The sequence below is a fragment of the Equus caballus genome, chromosome 9 (assembly GCF_041296265.1).
Source record: "Equus caballus isolate H_3958 breed thoroughbred chromosome 9, TB-T2T, whole genome shotgun sequence".
Taxonomy (NCBI): domain Eukaryota; kingdom Metazoa; phylum Chordata; class Mammalia; order Perissodactyla; family Equidae; genus Equus; species Equus caballus.
In genome coordinates, this window is record NC_091692.1 from 95785109 (window position 1) to 95803820 (window position 18712).

The window sequence follows — 18712 nt, forward strand, 5'->3', positions numbered from 1 at the left end:
CCCCCAGCTCCCCCATCCCAGGCCAGGGGCTGGGGTCTTCTCCAAACGCTCTCAGTTAACCACCAAAGATGCAGGCAAGATCCCAGCCTCAGTTTTAATACTCACACCCCAGCCTGGGTGCTGACCCCCTGAGTCCAGCCAGGCCACACAGACAGCGGGAACCCTCTCAGACAGGACGGTGGCAGTGGGGCTCGGAGCAGAGCATGACCACGCCCCCCACCCCTGACCTGCCCACGACTCTAAGGGCTTTGACCTTGATGACTTGGGAGCTGCTGAGCTGGGAGATGCTGTCCTTCGGGGTCACCATCTCCTGGGGGGTCGGGGGAGTGGTCTTCTGGTCCCCGCTGCTCCATAAAGAGGCTTCATCGGCACCGGGCTGGGAAGACTGCTTGGGGGTCTGTGCTTCCACCTGTGAAGACATCCCTGCTGGCCAGGGGCGGCGGGGAGGGATCGGGCAGGGGTGAGGGCAGGGCCGGCGTGGGCTTGGGGTCTAGGGTGGGATGGGCAGGAGTTGGGCTGGGCTCACTGTAGTAAGGGTCAGGCCTGTGCCTGAGTTTGTGGACGGGAGTCAGAGAGGGTCTGGGGGTCAGGTGAGGCCATCACAGGGCTATGGTTGAGGTCAGAGGTGGGTTTGGGAGCTGAATTCAGGGGTGCTGGCACAGGTGAGGCTGAGGCTGTGGTTGGCGTGGGAGTGGGTCCACCGTGGTGGCCCGTGGGGGCTCACCTCTCTGGCGTATCAGGAGCTGGTAGAGATGGCCCACCCCCTCCAGGCTGGAGCCCTGAGTGGCCTTGTCCGGGTCCTGGCACAGAATCCCCAGCATGCCCACCAGCTGCCCAATCCGTTTGAAGTCCTCTTTTGGCTGTGGTGAGAGTACAGGGGACCCACTGAAGACAGGACCTACCACGGAGCCCCCACCCTGCTGTGCACTCAGCCCAGCAAGGCCAGCGTCAGAAGGGACCCCTCAAACTGTGTGCCAGGGCCAGGACTTGGGTTTGGGTAAAACTTAAGAGGTGGTCAAAAAGCTCAGAAATCAAGAGAAATAATAGTTTAATGTCATATTTAGAAAAATGAAAATGAATGCAAAAATCCATGATGAACGAAGTTTCAAAATTGTAAATAAAGACAGGATCCGACCTGGCAGTTCTATGACCTTGCCTCTCTCTCCTCACCCTGATGCCCGCCCTGGTCCCAATAAACCTTTATTTACAATAATAGGCGGCCAGCCCCCAGGCCACAGTGTGCAGAGCGGATTGTTTAAAACATCACATTAAAATACTTATCTGACTGTGGGGTGTCTTGGCGCCCCTATAAATGTCACCTGCGAGGCAAGTGCCTCTCTTGTCTCACCCTAGTCCCAGTCCCGTGGCGTGGAAATTGATTTGGAGTAAAGTGAAGGCACTTTGAACCCCTCCAGAGGGGGCCCCCTCATCACAGGAATGCTGGAGGGGTCTGTGCAGTGAGCTCTGCCGCACAGACAGTCCCTGCTGTCCAACACCGCTCCGGCATCAGAAAGGCACACCTGCCAGCATGGGGCCAGGAACTAATTACCACGTCTCCCCATGTGTCTCCCCGAGGAATTAAGGCCGACTTTGGCTGATAAACACAGAACCGCTCACTCCCTGAACATGTGCTGGTGTTCGTTCAACCCAAGGGCGAGAGCGACAGGTGGCCAGTTGTGAACCATGAAACGATGGGGGTGGTGATGGACGGAGAGGAGGGCGGTGGGCTGGTGGCTGCCCCACGCAGTAGCTGCTGACCCTAGTCTGGGGCAGGGCACACACTTTAGGAGCCCTTTCACGGCCCCCCCCCCCCCATGTGATTCCCACTGTATCACTCTGACAGGACTCGGGGCTCAGAAGAACCTGCCCAAGGTGTCAAGATGTGTGGACGAGAGCCCAGCCTCCTGGGTCAGGGGTCAGGGGTCAGGGCACCTGGGTTCAGAGCCCAGCTGGGATGCCTTGAGCAGGGGTCCCACACCCTCGCTCCAGGCTGTTTCCTTGTGGGTAAAAAGGGGGATTACCTGGCTGGGCAGGGCACTCAGGGATCCACCCTGTCCTGGTGGCAGGGACCCAGGGGGCTTTGAACCCCAAAAGCCTGGCTGGCTCTGGAAGGAGGGTGTTTGGTTGGGGCAGCAGAGGGGGCGTGGGGCCGGCGACGCGTGTACTCACGTCCAGGCAGATGTTTCGGTTCAGGAATTCCAGGAGGGTCTTGCAGCTGTGCACAGCCCGCTGCCGCTCGTGCGCCTTCTCCGACGCCAGCCAGACGTACAGGTGCTGCGGGGGCGGGGGGAAAGGAAGGCTGCTACAGCCGCGGACCCCAGCTCCGGCCAGGCTCGGCCCTGCCCTGGACCCAGGCTCTGCCCATCCCGGCCCAGGCCAAGCCCAGCCTCAGCCCAGGCCACACCCCCTGCTCAGGCCCCGCCCACCCTCCGACCAGGCTCCACCCCCTCGGCAAGATGCTCCATAAGCAAGGTACTGCCCTTTTCCTGGGCTCAGGCCCCGCCCATCGACAAGGCCACGCCCACCCCAGACCAGGCCACACCCCACAGCTCAAGCCCCACCCACCCCGGCTCAGGCCCCGCCCCCTCAGCAAGGCTCTCTTCCAGAAGCGAGGCTCTGGCTCCACCCCCTCACCTAGGCCCCGCCCACCCTCGGCCCAGGCTCCACCCCCTCGGCTTCCAGGCCAGCCCCCCATCAGTCGGGCCTTCCTTGTCCCTTCGCACAGCCTCGCCAATGCCTGTGCCCAGGCAGAGGGCCACAAGAGGAGTCATTTCCTTCCTTTGGAGCTGACACGCCCCTCCTGCTCAAGGCCCTTTGAGGCTCCTGGTTTTTAACCTGTTTCACACTGTGTGCCTCTTTCCAGAGCAATGCTTTTCAGTGCACAACATAAGCGCACAGAATTACAAAGGGATACAAAGGCATATTGACACAGTTATGTTGAACACTGTTAAGCCAAATTTGAGCCTCTCTGTGAAGGTGATAGATAATTAGAGCCAGTGATTCTGAAGTTGGGTGAGGATAAACCGCGTTTGGAGATTCTGTGACCCCGTGACGTGCTACGACAACATCTGTGACTTCCCTTGGTGGCAGACACAGCTACTCCTGGCACTGCCGTGGTTTGTCACCGACATTCCCAGGGGAGGGACGCACTACTCTGCAGTGTGAGTTGAGTGAAAAGGCAGCTGCCATTTCCTCCTAGCCGTGTTCTCACACCCCAACTTCCATCTCTGCGCCCAGGTCGGGAGCCCCTGCCTCAGCGGCTCCCCTCACCGCCACCAGGCCCCTAAGCCTGAGGTGGTCTGGCCCCTGCTGCCCTGACCTCACTCTAACCCCCCTGCACACCCCGCCCTTGCCCCCTCTCCTGCTCCAGCGGTCAGAGCAGCCTCCGTTCTGGGACACTGTGCTCCATCGTGCTGCTCCCCTCTCCCCTGCCTGCCTCTGCGGCTGGCCCTTCCCTTCTCTTCCCAGCCACCTCCTTACTCCTCATTCTGGTGAGTCTCCTACCCTCCCAGCAGAGCCAGCCTCCCCTCTCTGGGCCCTCGCCCGCCCCTGCACTCTCCCTGCCTGTTGACTGGCTTCCATCCTCTCAGGCAGTATGTTCAGGGGGCAGTGAGAGAATGGGGTTGGTGGGCTCATGAGACCCCCTCCCCGCTGGGGGCACTGCTGCAGGGGAAGTTCGCTGGGGGCAGGGAGGGCAGGTCCTGGCCGGGGCCATGGCCGTTTCCTCACCTGTTCCCTTTAGTGTGGCATTCAAGTCCCACTTACCAGCAAGCTGCACCTGCTGACCCCTCACCGAGTTGTTCCAAACCACTGTGACCCCTAAAGATGGACAGCCCTCAGGCCTCTGTGACCCGGGACCACACCTGCGCCCAGTTCAGGCCCTGCCTCCTCTGGGACATCCTCCTTTGTCCATCCTCTGCCCCATCCGTGCCACCCCCTGTGCCGCCCCCGCCGGCCCTCACCGACAGCAGGAGGTGCAGCTCGTCAGCTGTAGGGTTCTGAATGATGAAGCTCTGTAGCATCTGGTCCAGTGCCTCTGAGGTCTTGTTGTAGAGGGCCTGTGCCAGGGTGAGGAGCAGGTCAGGGGGCCACCAAGTCCTGTGGGACGGAGCGCCGAGGCCTGCCGTGGGGCCTGAGGGCACTGGCCTCTCCATGCTGGTGGTACCACTTCCTGCACACTCCCTGGGCTAGGCTGCACAGCAGCAAGCTCACGCCACGCCCAGGAGGGCTCTACCACAGTCGATCCCTATTTGGCAGCTGGGGCAGGGGGCAGTCTGGGACCCGGCCAAGGTCACGGGTTTCTCAGTGGCCAAAGCAAGTTCACTCCCAGCAGGGCTGGATTCATGGGCGTGCAACCCATCCAAGATAGGGCGCTCAGAAGGGCGCTCCGAGAGCTGGGTTTACAGCTCTGATGTCACCATCTGGGAATTCTTCATAAGTTTTAAACACGGGTCTCCCATTTTCATTTTGCACCCGTCCCAGCAAATTATGCAGCTAGTCTGGACTGCCGAGTTTCACACACGAGACCCCCCGTCTCTACTGCTTGGCTTCCCTCAGGGAGGGTGGGGGCCACAGAAAAGACCCAGTCTACCCTCCTGTCAGCGCCCAAGTGGAGTGGAGCCCTGGGCCGCTGGCGAAGATCTCCCTGGGCGTCCTGGGGAAGTCCCTTTGGCTCTCTGAGCCCACCTTTATCACCTGAGAACTGGGTGTGAAGCCAGCCCCACCTGCCAGGGTGCAGGTGGACACTTGATGGGGACAAACAGGCGCCTCCAGCCCAGCGCCTGGCACCAGGTTGCGCTTCCTGTGTGAGCCAGTCACGATGTCTCCCTGCAGGGGGGGCTTCTATTCACCAGAACCCAGAAGGGGTGGGCGGCTGCCCAGAGGGCTGGAGAGCATCCCAGAGCTCCCTCCTGCAGGCTCAGTGGGGCAGCAGAGGAGGGAGCCATCTTCACTCCTATTTAAAGAGTGCCCTCAGCATCCCGCACGGGGCACCCAGTATCTCCTTTCGCCCCAGGTGTTAAGTACCGTCGGCTCTGTGATGCTCACCCCCATTTTACAGGTGGGCAAAGGAGGCTCAGAGCAGTTAAGAAATATGCCCAGGGTCCCCCAGCCCTGGCCTGTCGGGGGGTCAGGGCCATGCCCATCCAGCCCGCCCCCTCTCAAGCCACGAGCAGCAGGCAGAGCCTGAGGGGCCCCTCTTGGCGTAGGGCTGCGGGCGCCCAGGTGGCACCTGTATGTCGGGCGGCTCCAGATAGAGGCAGGTGTGTTTCTCCAGGACGTCCAGCAGCGGCAGGGCCAGCACGCTCCGGAGGCAGGTGGACAGAAGCCGCGATTTCTTCTCTGGGTCTGGGGGCGGCCTCAGCTTGCTGTTGGAGGATGGAGGGCCGTGAGGGCGGGGCGTGGGGGCTGGTGGCTGGGAGGGGGCCCGCACCAGAACAGTCAGGAGTCTGTGAGCCCAGAGCAGGGACTCAGGTATGCCCTCACTGCGTTGACCAGAGACTCCGGCCTCCTGAGCAGGCCAATTCCACGGGGGTCTGTAAGGGACTCCCCTGGCCTGGCTGGGAGCAGGAGCTCCCCTTTATTGGCAGACTGGTCTTGCCCAGCCCTGGTTATACCATTGACCTTCGGTGGCTCTGTTTTGGCAAATCATGCCAAACTTTCATTCTTTGAGGTCTGAATTAATAATAATAGCTGCTGTTTATTGAGGGCTTCCTGTGGGCCGACCCTGAGAGGCGTTTTACCTGGGTGTGGCTACCGGGATCCCCACAGCTGGCATTTTCTCCTGCCTAATAGATCTCTCCCGACTCTGCTTCCCCTCCAGGCTCTGCCCGACTCCTCTCCTCCCCGTCATCCCAAAACTACAGGAAGGGTGGTCTGCACGTGACCTCCTGGCTCTCCCTGCCCCCATCAGGTGCACCCAATCTGGATTCCACCCTGAACACTCCCCACTGCTCCCAGCCGGTCATGGGGGGCCTCCGATGGGCAGGTCCGAGGCCTGGTCCTGGCTGGCCATCAGTGGCTTTGATGAATTGATCGCCCCGTCCTGGGCACGCTCCTTCCCTTGCTCCCTGCCTCACCCCCGACCCTCTACCCCCGTCTGGGCCCCTCCACCAGCTCCTCCCGTTCCCTGGCCCTCTCAGCACCAGGCGCCCAGCCCCGGCCTTGGTCCACTTCTTTCCATCCCTGGCCTTAAAAGCCACCTGGATGCTGATGACCCTGACCTTGTGTCTTCAGTCTGGGCCTCTCCCTGAACTCCAGACAAATGTCCTCAACTACCCACTGTGTCGTTAGGTGATATCTGACAGGTGTCTCAATCTTAGCTTGTCCCCAAATGGACCTGCCCTCGAGGCCACCGCCCACGGCCTGCCCCAACACAGTAGACGGCGATGCCGTCCTTCTGGATGCCTGGGGCGAAGCCCTCTGCACACCCATGACTCTTTCCCTTCTCTCAGCAGGAAAGAAGGTCTCGCCAGCTCTCCTATCACAATTTATCCAGAATTTCAGCAGCGACTACCCTCGTCACTCATTATCTTTCTGCTGGGTTGTTCTAGGGGCTCCTCACAGGTCCTGTATTTTCCACCCTGGTAGCACCATCCCCTCTCCGCCCAGAAGCCACACATCTCTCTCAAACATCATCCCCTCAAAGGCCCACTTTGCTCAGCCAAGAGCCCACGTCCCTGCTGTGGCCTGTATGACCTTCCTGTGACCCCTGGGACCTCACCGGTACTCGCCCCTTGCTCACTCTGCCCCAGTCACTCTGGCCCCCTTGCTGGTCCTCCAGCACCCAGGTGTGTTCCAGCCTCAGGGCCTTTGCACAGGCCATTCCCTTGGGTGGGTACCTACAGGGCTCCCTCTCTCACTCGTTCAGGGCTTTGTTCAAGCGTCTCCTCTCACAGAAGCCCAAGAGTGCCAGGCCCATGTGGGCGCTCCATCTGTCAACGCTCAGGCCGTCGATTCTCCTTGACTCAGCCTGAGGCTCGCTTAGTCCTCAACCCCACAAGGGTTTTACGTGCCCTCTACCCTCTGCCTCATTTTCCTTCATCAGCCCCTGATACGTGTGGTTTGCTCTCTCTGTCCCCATCCAACGGTGTCAGCCCTCAGAGAGCAGGCACATTCCCTGCTGGCTCACAGCTGGGTCCCCAGAACCCAGAACAATGCCTGGAACAGCGCGGTGCTTGAAGGTTATCTGTGGCCGGATGAGTTAGGAATGCGAGGCGTGGAGCCCGGAGGTGAATATTTAAACCTGGCCTGCCTGCTCCAGGAAGGCCCGCCCACCTGCACCTGCCACCTGCCCACTGCAGTGCAGGGCCCGCGGGGCGCACGCCTGCTGCCTGCCCTGGCCTCTGCAGCCTGAGAACGGGCAGCTGGGAAGGGCCCCCACTTCCTCATCAGCCTCACCCTGTCCTGGCCAGGGGAGGGAGGCCAGGTGCCCCCTGGCCCCACCTGAAGGGAAACGGCTAAATCCGGACCTGCTGCCTGCAGCCCTGAGACCCCTGAGCCCTCTGGACTGTAGCCTCCCTTCCTCCCCTGGGATGTTGGCTGGGGTCTGGACTCAGCGACCCTTTGCACTTCCTCTCCTGAGAGCTGGAGGCTGCTCTAGATTCTGCCCACGGCTGGGTCTTGCCATGAATAGCTGCTCTGATCTTGATTGGGGTGTGAGTTCACTGTGGGGAATGGTTGTGACCCCCCAACCCAATGCTCTGGTCTCCATGAGCTGCCCCTCCCCCAGCCCTGCTCAGCGGGACCTTGACTTCTGACCTCTCCCCCCTCGCTGTCCTGCTGGCACCAGGCCTGAGCTGCGAGGCAGCTATTGGACGCAGGGGGAGGCCCTGTGCAGGGCCGGGGAGCCTACCAGATGCTGGACATGATGTGGATGGTCTGCTGGCGGGTCAGTGTGCACAGAGAGTCCGGGGGCTCCTTGTCCAGCAGAACCTGCAAACGCCCAGGTGAAGGCTGAGTCGCTCAAGCCTGGCCTGTCTCGCTTCTGACACCAAGCCGCGTCCTCCCTAAAGACCTCAGTGCTCAGCACCCCGAGACCCCCAGGGCTGTGCTGCAGCTCCTCACCCTCCCAGGGGGGCCTCGGGCCCCCGGGGCCCCGGCCCCCACCTGCAGAACTGGAGCACAGACTTTAGGATCAGACAGGTCGTGTCTGAATACTGGTTACCATACACTAGCGGCATGACCTTGGCAAGTCTCCAAATTGCTCCGAGCTTCGTTTATTCATAAAGAACACGGCATTGTCACACATGTGTTAAGTGTGAAGGAAGGTGTGCAAAGCACCACGTCTGGGTCACAGCAGGAGCTCAGTAAAGGGGAACAGTTACTATGACTATTTTTAATATTATTTCTAACTATTATAATTGTCTATCACTTGTGTGTCTCCTCCACTACCCGGGGGTTCTATGGGGCCAACATCTCTGGTAACTAGTGCTCTGAGCTAGAGAATGGATGGTGCTGGCCTTTCCGGGCCTTAGCCACAGCAGCTGTGAGGTGGACACAACTGCCAGCTCAGGGCCACCGTAAGAACCAAGAGAAGTGGGGGACACAGATGTGCTCCCAGGTGCAAAAGGCCTGGACACACTCAGAAATCCAACTTCCCACCCCTTTTCCAGCGGGAGCCTCTCATGAGCCCCGCTGGTCCAGGGAGGGCACCCCCTCCATCCCCAGGAAGCCTCGTCCTCTGCTCCGAGACCAGGCGCTCACCATCAGACTCTCGAGCAGCTCAGAGGTCTGGGAGAATTCATAGCTGTGGGCGCCCTCGTTGCGGCTGATGGCCCGCGCCAGCATGAGGACAGCCGTGAGGAAGCTCTCCTTCAGGGTCTCGTCCTGGCATGGGGTCAGGCCGTGGAACAACAGGGGTGAGGTTCCCGCGTGAGAGCACAGGAGGGGGCAGGAGAGAGCAAGAGCCAAGGTCACATGGAGCAGCGGGGGGGCCCCTGCTGGGAACTTCCAGCCGGGGCCACATACACGTGGGGCTTTTTTTTGATGGGAGAGCCCATGTGGTTTTGTTTAAAAGTGTGAACAAGTTGACAGCATTTAAACATCAGGAGGGGGCCTGTAAGAAGCCCAGAGTCCAGCTTCTCTTGACGGGTGGCAGCCCTGAGCCTGAAGGTCTCAAGTATGGTGACCTCACGGCTGCCTGGTCCCTCATGGGTGCCCGGGGGAGGGGAGGTCCTGGTGCAGAGTCTAGAGTCAGGGGACTGTTGTCATAGGGCAGGATGGGGAGTCACCTGGAGCAAAAACCCAGGGTTTGCTGTAAGGGGAGAAATGTGGGATGGATGGGGTCATCACGAAAGCCCGCACAGCTTCAGGTGGGGTGGACGCATGAGCAGCTGGGGCAACAAGGAGGCCAGGCCTGGCTCTTTAGGATCCCAGGGTGGAGCAGAAGGTGGGGAGGTGGGCTCCAAGGCCTGGGAGGTCCCGGCATTCTCAGACTCAGGTTCTGGCGGGGCCCCCGGGCTCCAGAGGGGCGGCCCCGGCACCGCGCGTACCCAGGAGCTGTAGTGGAAGAAGTAGATCATTCGTGACAAGATGTTGTCCACCCACGGCAGGATGTGGGCCTTGGCCCTGACCGCCACCTGGCCGTAAGCAAGGAGGATGGTGCTGCTGGCCCACTTCCACCGCAAGTCCTCTGAATTCTGACACGGGAGGGGGTGGGAGGGCGGATAAGAAACTTGGACCCCTCCTGTGGGTGGGGTGGTGACAGGAGGTGCCCCGGGCCTAGAGGGGTACTGGAGGCAGGGTGTTCTGAGGGGTTGGGGCCTCAGTTTACCTCAGTAGGAAAATAGGGAAGTGGGATTGTCTCCCTGGGGGATTGGGACGGGCCTTGGGGGTCACCCGGGCGTGGACGCGGGGGTGCTCAGCTCTGCCGCAACCTGCTGGCGTCCAAGCCCCTCACCCTCCCCACCTGTCGTAGCCACTCCCCAGGGGGCCATCCCCCGCTCCCTCCCCTTGGCTCCGGGGGCCTGGCGTCATCGTGCCTTGATCAAGAGAGGCAGTGATGGCACTTGGAGCTTTGGCTCCGGGTGAGACCCAGAGAGGGAGGGTCATCTGGGACACCCCTGGATGTCCCCAGAGCACCATTATGCTCACGCCCATCAGTGACAAGGCCCCTCGGAGTTTGAGACATGGGTCCCAGTCCCTGCTCTGCCGCCTGCCAGCTGAGGTGGCCGGTCCTCGCTGGGCTGTCCCCGGTTAACCATGATGGCTCCCTTCCCCCATCTGTCCTAAGGGAGCTCCCGCAGCCCCAGGTTCTGCCACGGGACGTCTCTGGGGTTCAGTGAGGGTGGGGCGGGTGTGCCGTCCATCACTGGGGGCACAAGGTTGACCTTTGGCCCTTGGCGCGTTTCCGAGGAAGCACGTGGTCAAAGAGCCATTAATAAACAGACAGCGGCCACCCCAGCTACTGTGAGAGCCGTCACCGAGCGCTTCCCAGCCGTGGCTCCTTTCAACCCCAACAGCCAGGGAGGGAGGAATCGTTATTCAAGAGGAAGAAACTGAGGCTCAGGGCGTCACACCGCAGGTGGGCGTAGAGACGGTCCACAGGCCAGGATGCATGGACCAAAGCCTGTGCCCCTAAATCACCCCACAGGTCCCCACCCGAGGCTCAGACCTTCATGGAGGGTAGGGGTCCCAATGTCCCAGCCACTTGCTGAGACCCTCGAGGACCCCTGAGCCAGCACCTTCGGAGAGCAGCTGTGGAGGCTCCACTTGATGGGCGTGCTCCGGCCAAACTGCTCCAGGATGGCCCAGACCTGGTCCAGGTGGCGGGCTGCGGCCAGCCCCACCGCGAGAGCGATGCCCTACCGGGGGAAGCAGAGTCACCAACATGGGACACAGGACCAGGCCTGGTCCCTCGCCTGGGGGAAGGGAAACTGAGGCCCATAAGGGGGAGGCTCGTCGGAGGTCACAGGCATCGGCCTCCCAGCCCCACACTCTTTAGGACACGTGACTCTGAGCCCAGCCCCGTGAAGCATCTCGTACGGGGTATGGTGGGTGGGTGGGGGAGGCAAGAAGAAGGGGGACTCCCTAGAGGCCTGTTACCCCACCGGCTCAGAGCAGACCCATGCCAAAGCGGGGAGTGAGCGCCCAGGAAACACGCGTGACAAGGAAGCGGACAGCTGTGATGGGCTGTCTGTGATGGGTCAGGACTCAGAGTGTGACCAGGGTCAGGGCTCAGAGTGTGAGCAGGGTCAGGACTCAGAGAGTGATCAGGATCAGGGCTTAGAGTGTGAGCAGGATCAGGGCTCAGAGTGTGACCAGGGTCAGGGCTCAGAGAGTGACCAGGGTCAGGGCTCAGAGTTTTATGAGCGTCAGGGCTCAGAGTGTGAGCAGGGTCAGGACTCAGAGAGTTATCAGGATCAGGGCTCAGAGTGTCACCAGGGTCAGGGTTAAGACATTCCAAGGAGGAAGGCTCAGTCTGACCAGCGTTGTATGCCCAGGTTCAGGCAGTTGTGGGTGGACTGGGGCCGTGTCCTACCTCCCTCTGCTTGGGCCACTGGTGGGATGTTTCCAGCAGGGCTAGCAGGTGCCTCCTGACAGTGTTGCTGTTCTCCTCGGCTTGAAGGATCAGCCCAAAGTAGAGGAACAGGAAGGCCTGGGGTGGGAGGGGTCAGCTTCCTGTCTTGGGCCTGACCCCCTTCTTGGTCCATCCCCGTACCCTCATGGCCTGCCTCCTCCCCTGACCAGGCTCCCTCGGCCTCCCTGGGCCCCTGCAGCTGCCCTCACCAGCCTGCTCTGGGACCATGTGACCCCAGCCTGGTGGTGGAGCTTGGAGTCCTGGTGCCCGAGCCCCCGTGTTTCCCTCGGGCCCACCAGTTCCTTTCGAGGACCCCGCCCTCCTTTAGGTCTGCATCCTGCAGTCAGAGCCCTGGCCTGCGCGTGGGCAGCAGGGGCTGCTTGCGGGGAGGCGGGGAGTGGCCCACCTTCTCCGGGGGCTGCTCCTGATGTGTCCGGTCGGGCCGGCTGAGTGCCCACAGCAGCTCCTTGGACCACACGTCCGTGTTCAAGAACTGGACCGACTTGATGGCCATCTGTGAGCAGATGGTGGTGGGCAGGGCTGGAGTTGTCTCTCCCTCCACCCCGGGAGCTGGGACTGAGGCCTCCCCCAGCCTGGAGCCACCCCCGGCCCCTTCGGAGCCCTGACTCTGTCCTCTTCTTGCCCCCTTCCCCCTTCTGAGCTCTCTGGGTTGTTCCATGGCCCTCATGGGTGAGGAACTCATTCCTCCAGATTCTCTCTCTGGACGTGTTCATGGGAGGCTGGAAACCGGGAGCCTGACCGTGCCCTTAGCACTGGGCGGGGCTCGAACATCGCAGATGCTCAGTGAGCATCAGCTGAGGGCGGCCCCAGCAGGGGTGGGTGCCAGGAGGGCCAGGTTCGTCTCATTTGCTCATGGCTGTCTCCCCGGCACCTGGAACCGTGCCCACATGAAGCCAATGCTCCGTCCACATTTCTTTGAGTGGATGAGTGAATAAATGAGACATCAAGTAAACGAGTGAAATGTCCCTTTGAAATATAAAGTCCTAAAAGTTCTGCCCGAGCGTCACATGACTTTATGATGACGACCACAAGCTTCTCTGTTTCCAGGGTTCCCAGAGTCCACTATTTGGCACTTCCAGGGTTTGGGACCCCGAGATTCTTTGAGGTGGAGACACCCCTCCCAAGTATGACCCCAAACCCAAAAATCTTAAAAGAAAGAGAGATTGATAAATGTGAAGATCAACATTTCATAAAGTTTGTTCAGCAAAATCACCCTAAGTTGAAAGATGCAGTAAAGTTTTGTTTTGCTTTTTTTTTTTCTTTGCTGTGACCTATTGCCAACAGTTAACACCAGGCGTCAAGAGCCCTTTATAAACCAATAAGTCCACTTTGAAATGGCGAGTCGTATGTTTAGCTTTATAAGAATATGTCAGCTTTCCAGGGAGGGCGTGCCGTTTCCCCATCCCACAGCTGGTCCGGTAGCTCCACATCCTGGTCGACGTGATGGTGGCGCTCTTTCTCATCTGAGCTTTCTCCGTGGATGGGTAGTGGTACCTCATTGTGTTTTTTAAATTGGTATTTCCCTGGGGTTTCAAGATGTTGATAATTGTTTTATTGGCTTATCGGTCATCAATATGCCTTCCTTTGTGAAGTGTGTATTTAAATCCTTTGCTGACTTTTTTGGTTGAGCTCTTGTCTTCTTACTGAGTTGTAAGAGTTCTTCATTATTCTGGATATGATCCCTTGTCAGATGTAAGTCTGCTGAATATTTTCTCCACGTCTGTGGCTTGCCTTTTCACTTTCCTAGTGGTATTGTTTGATGAGCAGATGTTTTGATTTTTATGAAGTCCAATGTGTGCATTTTTTTCTTTTTGTGATGAGTGCTTTCTGGGTCCTAAGAAATATTTACCTGCCCCAAGGTTGGCAAGATTTTCTCCTGCGTTTTCTTCTAGAAGCTTTTTTAGTATTAGCTTCTACATTTAGGTGTTAGTTCCATCTCAAATGAATTTTTGTGAATGGTTTGGGGCAGGCATTGATAGAATAAATGAAAAGCAAGAAGGAAAGTGAATAGATTGAGGTGTATGAGGAAGCCGTTTTGGTTTAAAACAGATTTGGCCTGACCGTGCTTTTCCAGAATGGCCTGGCAAGCATGCATTGAACATCTGCTTTAAACATTTACAGTGTCCCAAAGCAAAGAACGCTGCCTTTAAAGATAGGATGTTGCCTCCCTCCCTATCAGCGTTTGTTTAAAGACAAGCATCCTTGCCAGAAACCAGCGTCAGAGCGACCTGCGGTATGGAGCAAAACCTCTTGTGATTGCAGTAAAAAGAAAAAAAGTATTCCTGTCATATTTGATGTATGTTTCTTGTTCCAAAATGGTCTGCAACCACTCCGTGCACCTCACTTCTCCAAATGCGTCCCTCCCTGGTGGAGGTCGCTCTCCCAGGCTCCAGTCCTCGAATTGGCTCATATTTGATGAAACTCACCTCATTTTTGATGTATAGATTGATGATCAGTTATTTGCGTCAACAGCATTAACATTCATTTTTTTTCGTTATAGATATGCAATTGTTCCAGAACCATTTGTTCAAAAAGACTTTTCTTTCCCTATTGAATTGCTTTGGTATTTTTGCAAAAAAAAAGAACAAGGAAAATTAACTGACCACATAAATGTGTTTGTTTTTAAGGACTATTTTTTTCTTTTTTTTTAAGATTAGCACCTGAGCTAACATCTGTTGCCAATCTTCTTTTTTTTTTCCCTTCTCCCCAAAGCCCCCCAGTGCATGGTTGTATGTTCTAGTTGTGAGTGCCTCTGGTTGTGCTATGTGGGACGCCGCCTCAGCATGGCTTGACGAGTGGTGCTGTGTCTGTGCCCAGGATCCAAACCGGCGAAATCCTGGGCCGCCGAAGTAGAGAGAAAGAACTTAATCACTCCGCCCTGGGGCTGGCCCCATAAATGTGGTTTTTTATTTAGGATTCTTATTCTGTTCCCATTGATTTATTTGCTTAATCTGTGTCAATTTCTTACTGTCTTGTTGACTGTAGCTGTATAGTAAATCTTGAAATCAGGTAGCATAATCCTTGTGACTTTGTTCCTTTTCAAGACTGTTTTGGCTCTTCCAGGCCCTTTGAAATTTCCATATAAAATTTTAATTTATAGACCACACTCAATTCCATAATAAAGTCTGCCGGGATTTTGATTGTCATTGTGTGAACCTATAAGTTGATTTTGGGAGAACTGGCGTCTTAACGTTATTGACTCTTCTTATCTGTGAACGTCATATATCTCCATGTGTTTAGGTTTTCTTTAATTTTTGTTTTGCAATGTTTTGTAAAGATCTTGCACATATTTTGCTAAATTTGTCTTTGACTCTTTTATGTTTTTGATACTGATGTATCAGTGTTTTTGTTAAAACTCATCCAATTGTTGCTGGTATATAGAAATTCAATCGGCTTTTGTATATTGATCTTATGTCCTGAGATCTTGCTAAAGTCAGTTATTAGTAATTAATAGTTTTAGTATTTTTTTAAAGCTTCTGTAAGATTATCTATGAATGAAATCATGTTGTCCACAGAGAAAGACAGTTTTACTTTTTCCATTGCAATCTGGACGTCTTCCCCCCGCTTTTTTCTTACCGTATTGCACTGGTCAGGACCTCAGTGCAATGTTGACTAGACGTGAAGAAAATGGATGTTTCTGCCTTATTTCTGATCTCGTGGGGAAAGTGTTCAGCTGATCGTCAATAGGTATGTGAGTTGTAGATTTTTCGTAGGTACCAGTTTCCCGCTGTTCCTACTTTGTTGAGAGCCTTTATCACTGTGATGTGTGATTTATAACAAGAAAAATATCTTTGGTCTTCATCCCTGTTCCTGGCACAGAGCACCTAAAATGCTTGGAGCTTCCTAGGTGATTAGAGCGACAAAGGTGTCTTTTGTTATTTGTAACAAGTCCCTTTCAACCACATCTGAGTTTATGCTAATGAGGTGACCTTTGGAAATCCCCCCAAAACTGGATGGGGGCTGGGTGCCCGGGGAACCAGCTGTGTGACGACGGGGTTGGAACTGTCAGTCCCCTCCCTGCAAACTGAGTTGAATCACCGACAGTCGGTGATTTCATCCGTCGTGCCGAGGTAATGAGCCTCTGCCAAAACCCCAGAGGATGGGGTTTGGAGAGCTTTCAGGGTGGTGATGATGTGGAGGTGCTGGGAGAGGGGCGCACCTGGTGAGGGCATGGCAGCCCCGTGCCGCCTCCCCACGCCTTGCCCTGGGCATGTCTTCCATCACGCTGTTCCTGACTTACACCCTTTTCTAATAAACTGGTAATCTAGTAGGTAAACTGTTTTCCTGAGTTCGGTGAGCAGCTGTAGCAAATTAGTTGAACCCAAGGAGGGGGTCGTGGGAACCTCCCCGTGTATGGCTGGTGGGTCAGAAGCACATGGGACAACCTGGACTTGCAATTGGCATCTGAATCGGGGACGAGGTCTCGCGGGACGGCGCCCTTACCCTGTGGGGTCTGATGTCCTCTCCAGGGAGACAGTGTCAGAACGATTAGACTGTAGGACGTCCACTCAGTGTCTGCTGAGAACTGGAGACCTGGTGGCTGGTGCTGGAAAACACACCTCAGAATCATGAGTAGACGCTGCATTTTGTCAAACGCTTTTTCTTCATTGAGATGATCGTAATTTTAACACTTCATTCTGTTAACGAGTTGAGTTACATTTATTGCTTTTCATATGTTGAATTGACCTCTCGTCCCTGGGATAAAACCCCCTTGCTCCTGGCGTATTATCCTTTTTATATATCGCTGGATTCAGTTCGCTGATATTTTGTTAAAGATACTAGTCTGCAGTTTTCTTGTGATATCTTTGGCTTTGTTATCAGAGTTGTGCTGGCCTCATAAATGATTTGGGAAGTGTTCTTTCCTCTATTTTCTGAAAGAATTCGTGTAGAATTGATATTAGTTTTTCCTTACCTGTGTGACAGAATCAACTAATGTCACGTATCTGAGTCTGGAGTTTTCTTTGTGAAGGTTTACAATTAGGATTTCAATTTCTTTGATACAAGAAGATACTACTCAGATTTTTCATTTCTTCTTGTGTCAGTTTGGTAAATTGCGTTTTACAGACACTTTGTCTATTCAACCTAAGTTGCCTAATTTATTGGAATCATATTTCATTATTGCCATTTCATGCCTAAAAGATGTGTAGTGATGTTCCTTCTTCTTTTCTGATATTGCTGTTTTGTGCTTTTTATTTTGTTGATCAGTCTATCAAGAAGCTTGTCATTTTATCAATCTTTTTGAATAACTTATCTTTGGTTTTATTCACTCTTTACTGTTTGTTTGTTCCTTTAAAAAGTTTTGTTGATTTCTACTATAGTTTTTTTTTTTTTCTGAGGAAGATTGCCCCTGAGCTAACATCTGTTGCCAATCTTTCCCTTTTTGCTTGAGGAAGATTGTTGCTGAGCTAACATCTGTGCCAGTCTTCCTCTACTTTGTATGTGGGATGCCGCCACAGTGTCGCTTGATGGGTGGTGCTAGGTCTGTGCCTGGGATCCAAACTCGTGAACCCCAGGCTGCTGAAGGGGAGCGCACGAATTTAACCACTACACCACTGGGTCAGTCCCTTTTATGATTCCAAGCAGGGGCATCTGGGACCCTTTTGCTGCTTTGCCTTCCCACTGTGTAATTGTGATTAGAGAGAAAAAGGGAAAAAACCCATGGAGATGCTGGGGATTGAACCCAGGGCCTTACACATGCAAAGCGTATGCTCTACCACTGAGCCACATCCCCTGACTGCAGCATTTATTATTTCCTTCCTTCTACTTACTTTGGGTTTAATTTGCTCTTCTTTTTGGAAAACTTCTTAAAATGGAAGTTTATAAAATAGACTTTACATCTTTCTTCTTTTCTAATATAGGCATTAAAAATTATAAATTTCCTTCTAAGCACTGCTTTTCATTGAACCCCACAAATTTTCATGTTGTGTTTTCATTTTTATTCAGTTCAAAATATTTTCTAGTTCTCCTTTTGATGTCTTCTTTGACCCATGGGTATTTAGAAGTGTGCTGTGTAATTTCCAAATATTTGGAATTTTTCCACGTATATACATTTTATTGAGGTCACATTGGTTTATAATATTATATAAATTTCAGGTGTACATCATTATATTCTGACTTCTGTATAGGTTGCATTGTATTTACCACCAAAAGTCTAGTTGCCATCTGTCACCATACACACATGTCCCTTGTACCCTCTAATAATCACCAATCTGCTCTGCACCTATGTGTTTGTTTATCTTCCACATATGAATGAAGTCTTATGGTAAGTGTCTTTCTCTGTCTGACTTATTTTGCTTACATAATACCCTCAAGGTCTGTTCATGTTGATGCAAATGGCAAGATTTCGTCTTTTTTTCTGGCTAAGTGGTATTCCATTGTGTATCCATATATATACCGCATCTTCTGTATCCATTCATCACCCATTGATGGGCACTTGGGTTGTTTCCACATCTTAGCTGTTGTGATTAATGCTGCAATGAACATAGGGCTGCACAGATCTTTCCAAATTAGTGTGTTTGTGTTCTTTGCATAAATACTCAGAAGTGGAACAGCTGGATCATATGATAGTTCTATTTTTAATTATTTGAGGAATCTCCATACTGTTTTCCATAGTGGCTGCACCAATTTACATTCCCACTAGCAGTGTACGAGGGCTCCTTTTTCTCCACATCCTCTCCAACACTTGTTATTTCTTGTCTTTTTAATGATAGCCATTCTGATGGGCTTGAGTTGATACCTCACTATTGTTTTGGTTTGTATTTCCCTAATGATTAGTGATGTTGAACATCTTTTCATGTGTCTATTGGCCATCTGTGTACCTTCTTTGGAAAAATGTCTGTTCATATCCTCTGCCTATTTTTTGACTGGGTTGTTTTTTTGTTGTTGTTGTGTTATGTGAGTTCTTTATGTATTTTGGACATTAACCCCTTATCAGATATATGATTTGCAAATATTTTCTCCTAATTGTTTGGTTGTCTTTTTGTTTTGTTGATGGTTTCCTTTGCTGTGCAGAAGATTTTTAGTTTGTTGTAGTCACAGTTGTTTATTTTTTCTTTTGTTTCCCTTGCCTGAAGATACATGATACTCAGAAAGATAATGCTAAGACAGATGTCAAAGAGCCTACTGCTTATGTTTTCTTCTGAGAGTTTTATGGTTTCAGGTCTTACATTCAAG

General features: G+C 54.2%; 1 protein-coding gene and 1 non-coding gene across 8 annotated transcripts in view; both read right to left on the reverse strand.

The window, feature by feature from the left end:
• LOC102150584 (maestro heat-like repeat family member 5) overlaps positions 1 to 18712 on the reverse strand; it is a 65056-nt gene that overhangs the window by 29972 nt on the left and 16372 nt on the right. For 4 of the 7 annotated variants that reach the window (XM_070221932.1, XM_023649025.2, XM_070221934.1 and 1 more), the window contains exons 7-17: positions 11925 to 12032; positions 11480 to 11596; positions 10683 to 10802; positions 9492 to 9638; positions 8704 to 8826; positions 7853 to 7932; positions 5231 to 5366; positions 3963 to 4058; positions 2170 to 2274; positions 725 to 860; positions 254 to 423 (exon numbers count right to left, since the gene is read on the reverse strand). In XM_070221932.1, the coding sequence (XP_070078033.1) occupies positions 254 to 423; positions 725 to 860; positions 2170 to 2274; positions 3963 to 4058; positions 5231 to 5366; positions 7853 to 7932; positions 8704 to 8826; positions 9492 to 9638; positions 10683 to 10802; positions 11480 to 11596; positions 11925 to 12032 (1338 nt within the window). The remainder of the gene's footprint in view (positions 1 to 253; positions 424 to 724; positions 861 to 2169; positions 2275 to 3962; positions 4059 to 5230; positions 5367 to 7852; positions 7933 to 8703; positions 8827 to 9491; positions 9639 to 10682; positions 10803 to 11479; positions 11597 to 11924; positions 12033 to 18712) is intronic. The other 3 variants (XM_070221936.1, XM_070221937.1, XM_070221938.1) reach the window with 1 other exon arrangement.
• Positions 17199 to 17270, reverse strand: TRNAA-UGC (transfer RNA alanine (anticodon UGC)). The gene has a single exon. It is a non-coding gene; the product is annotated as a tRNA-Ala (tRNA).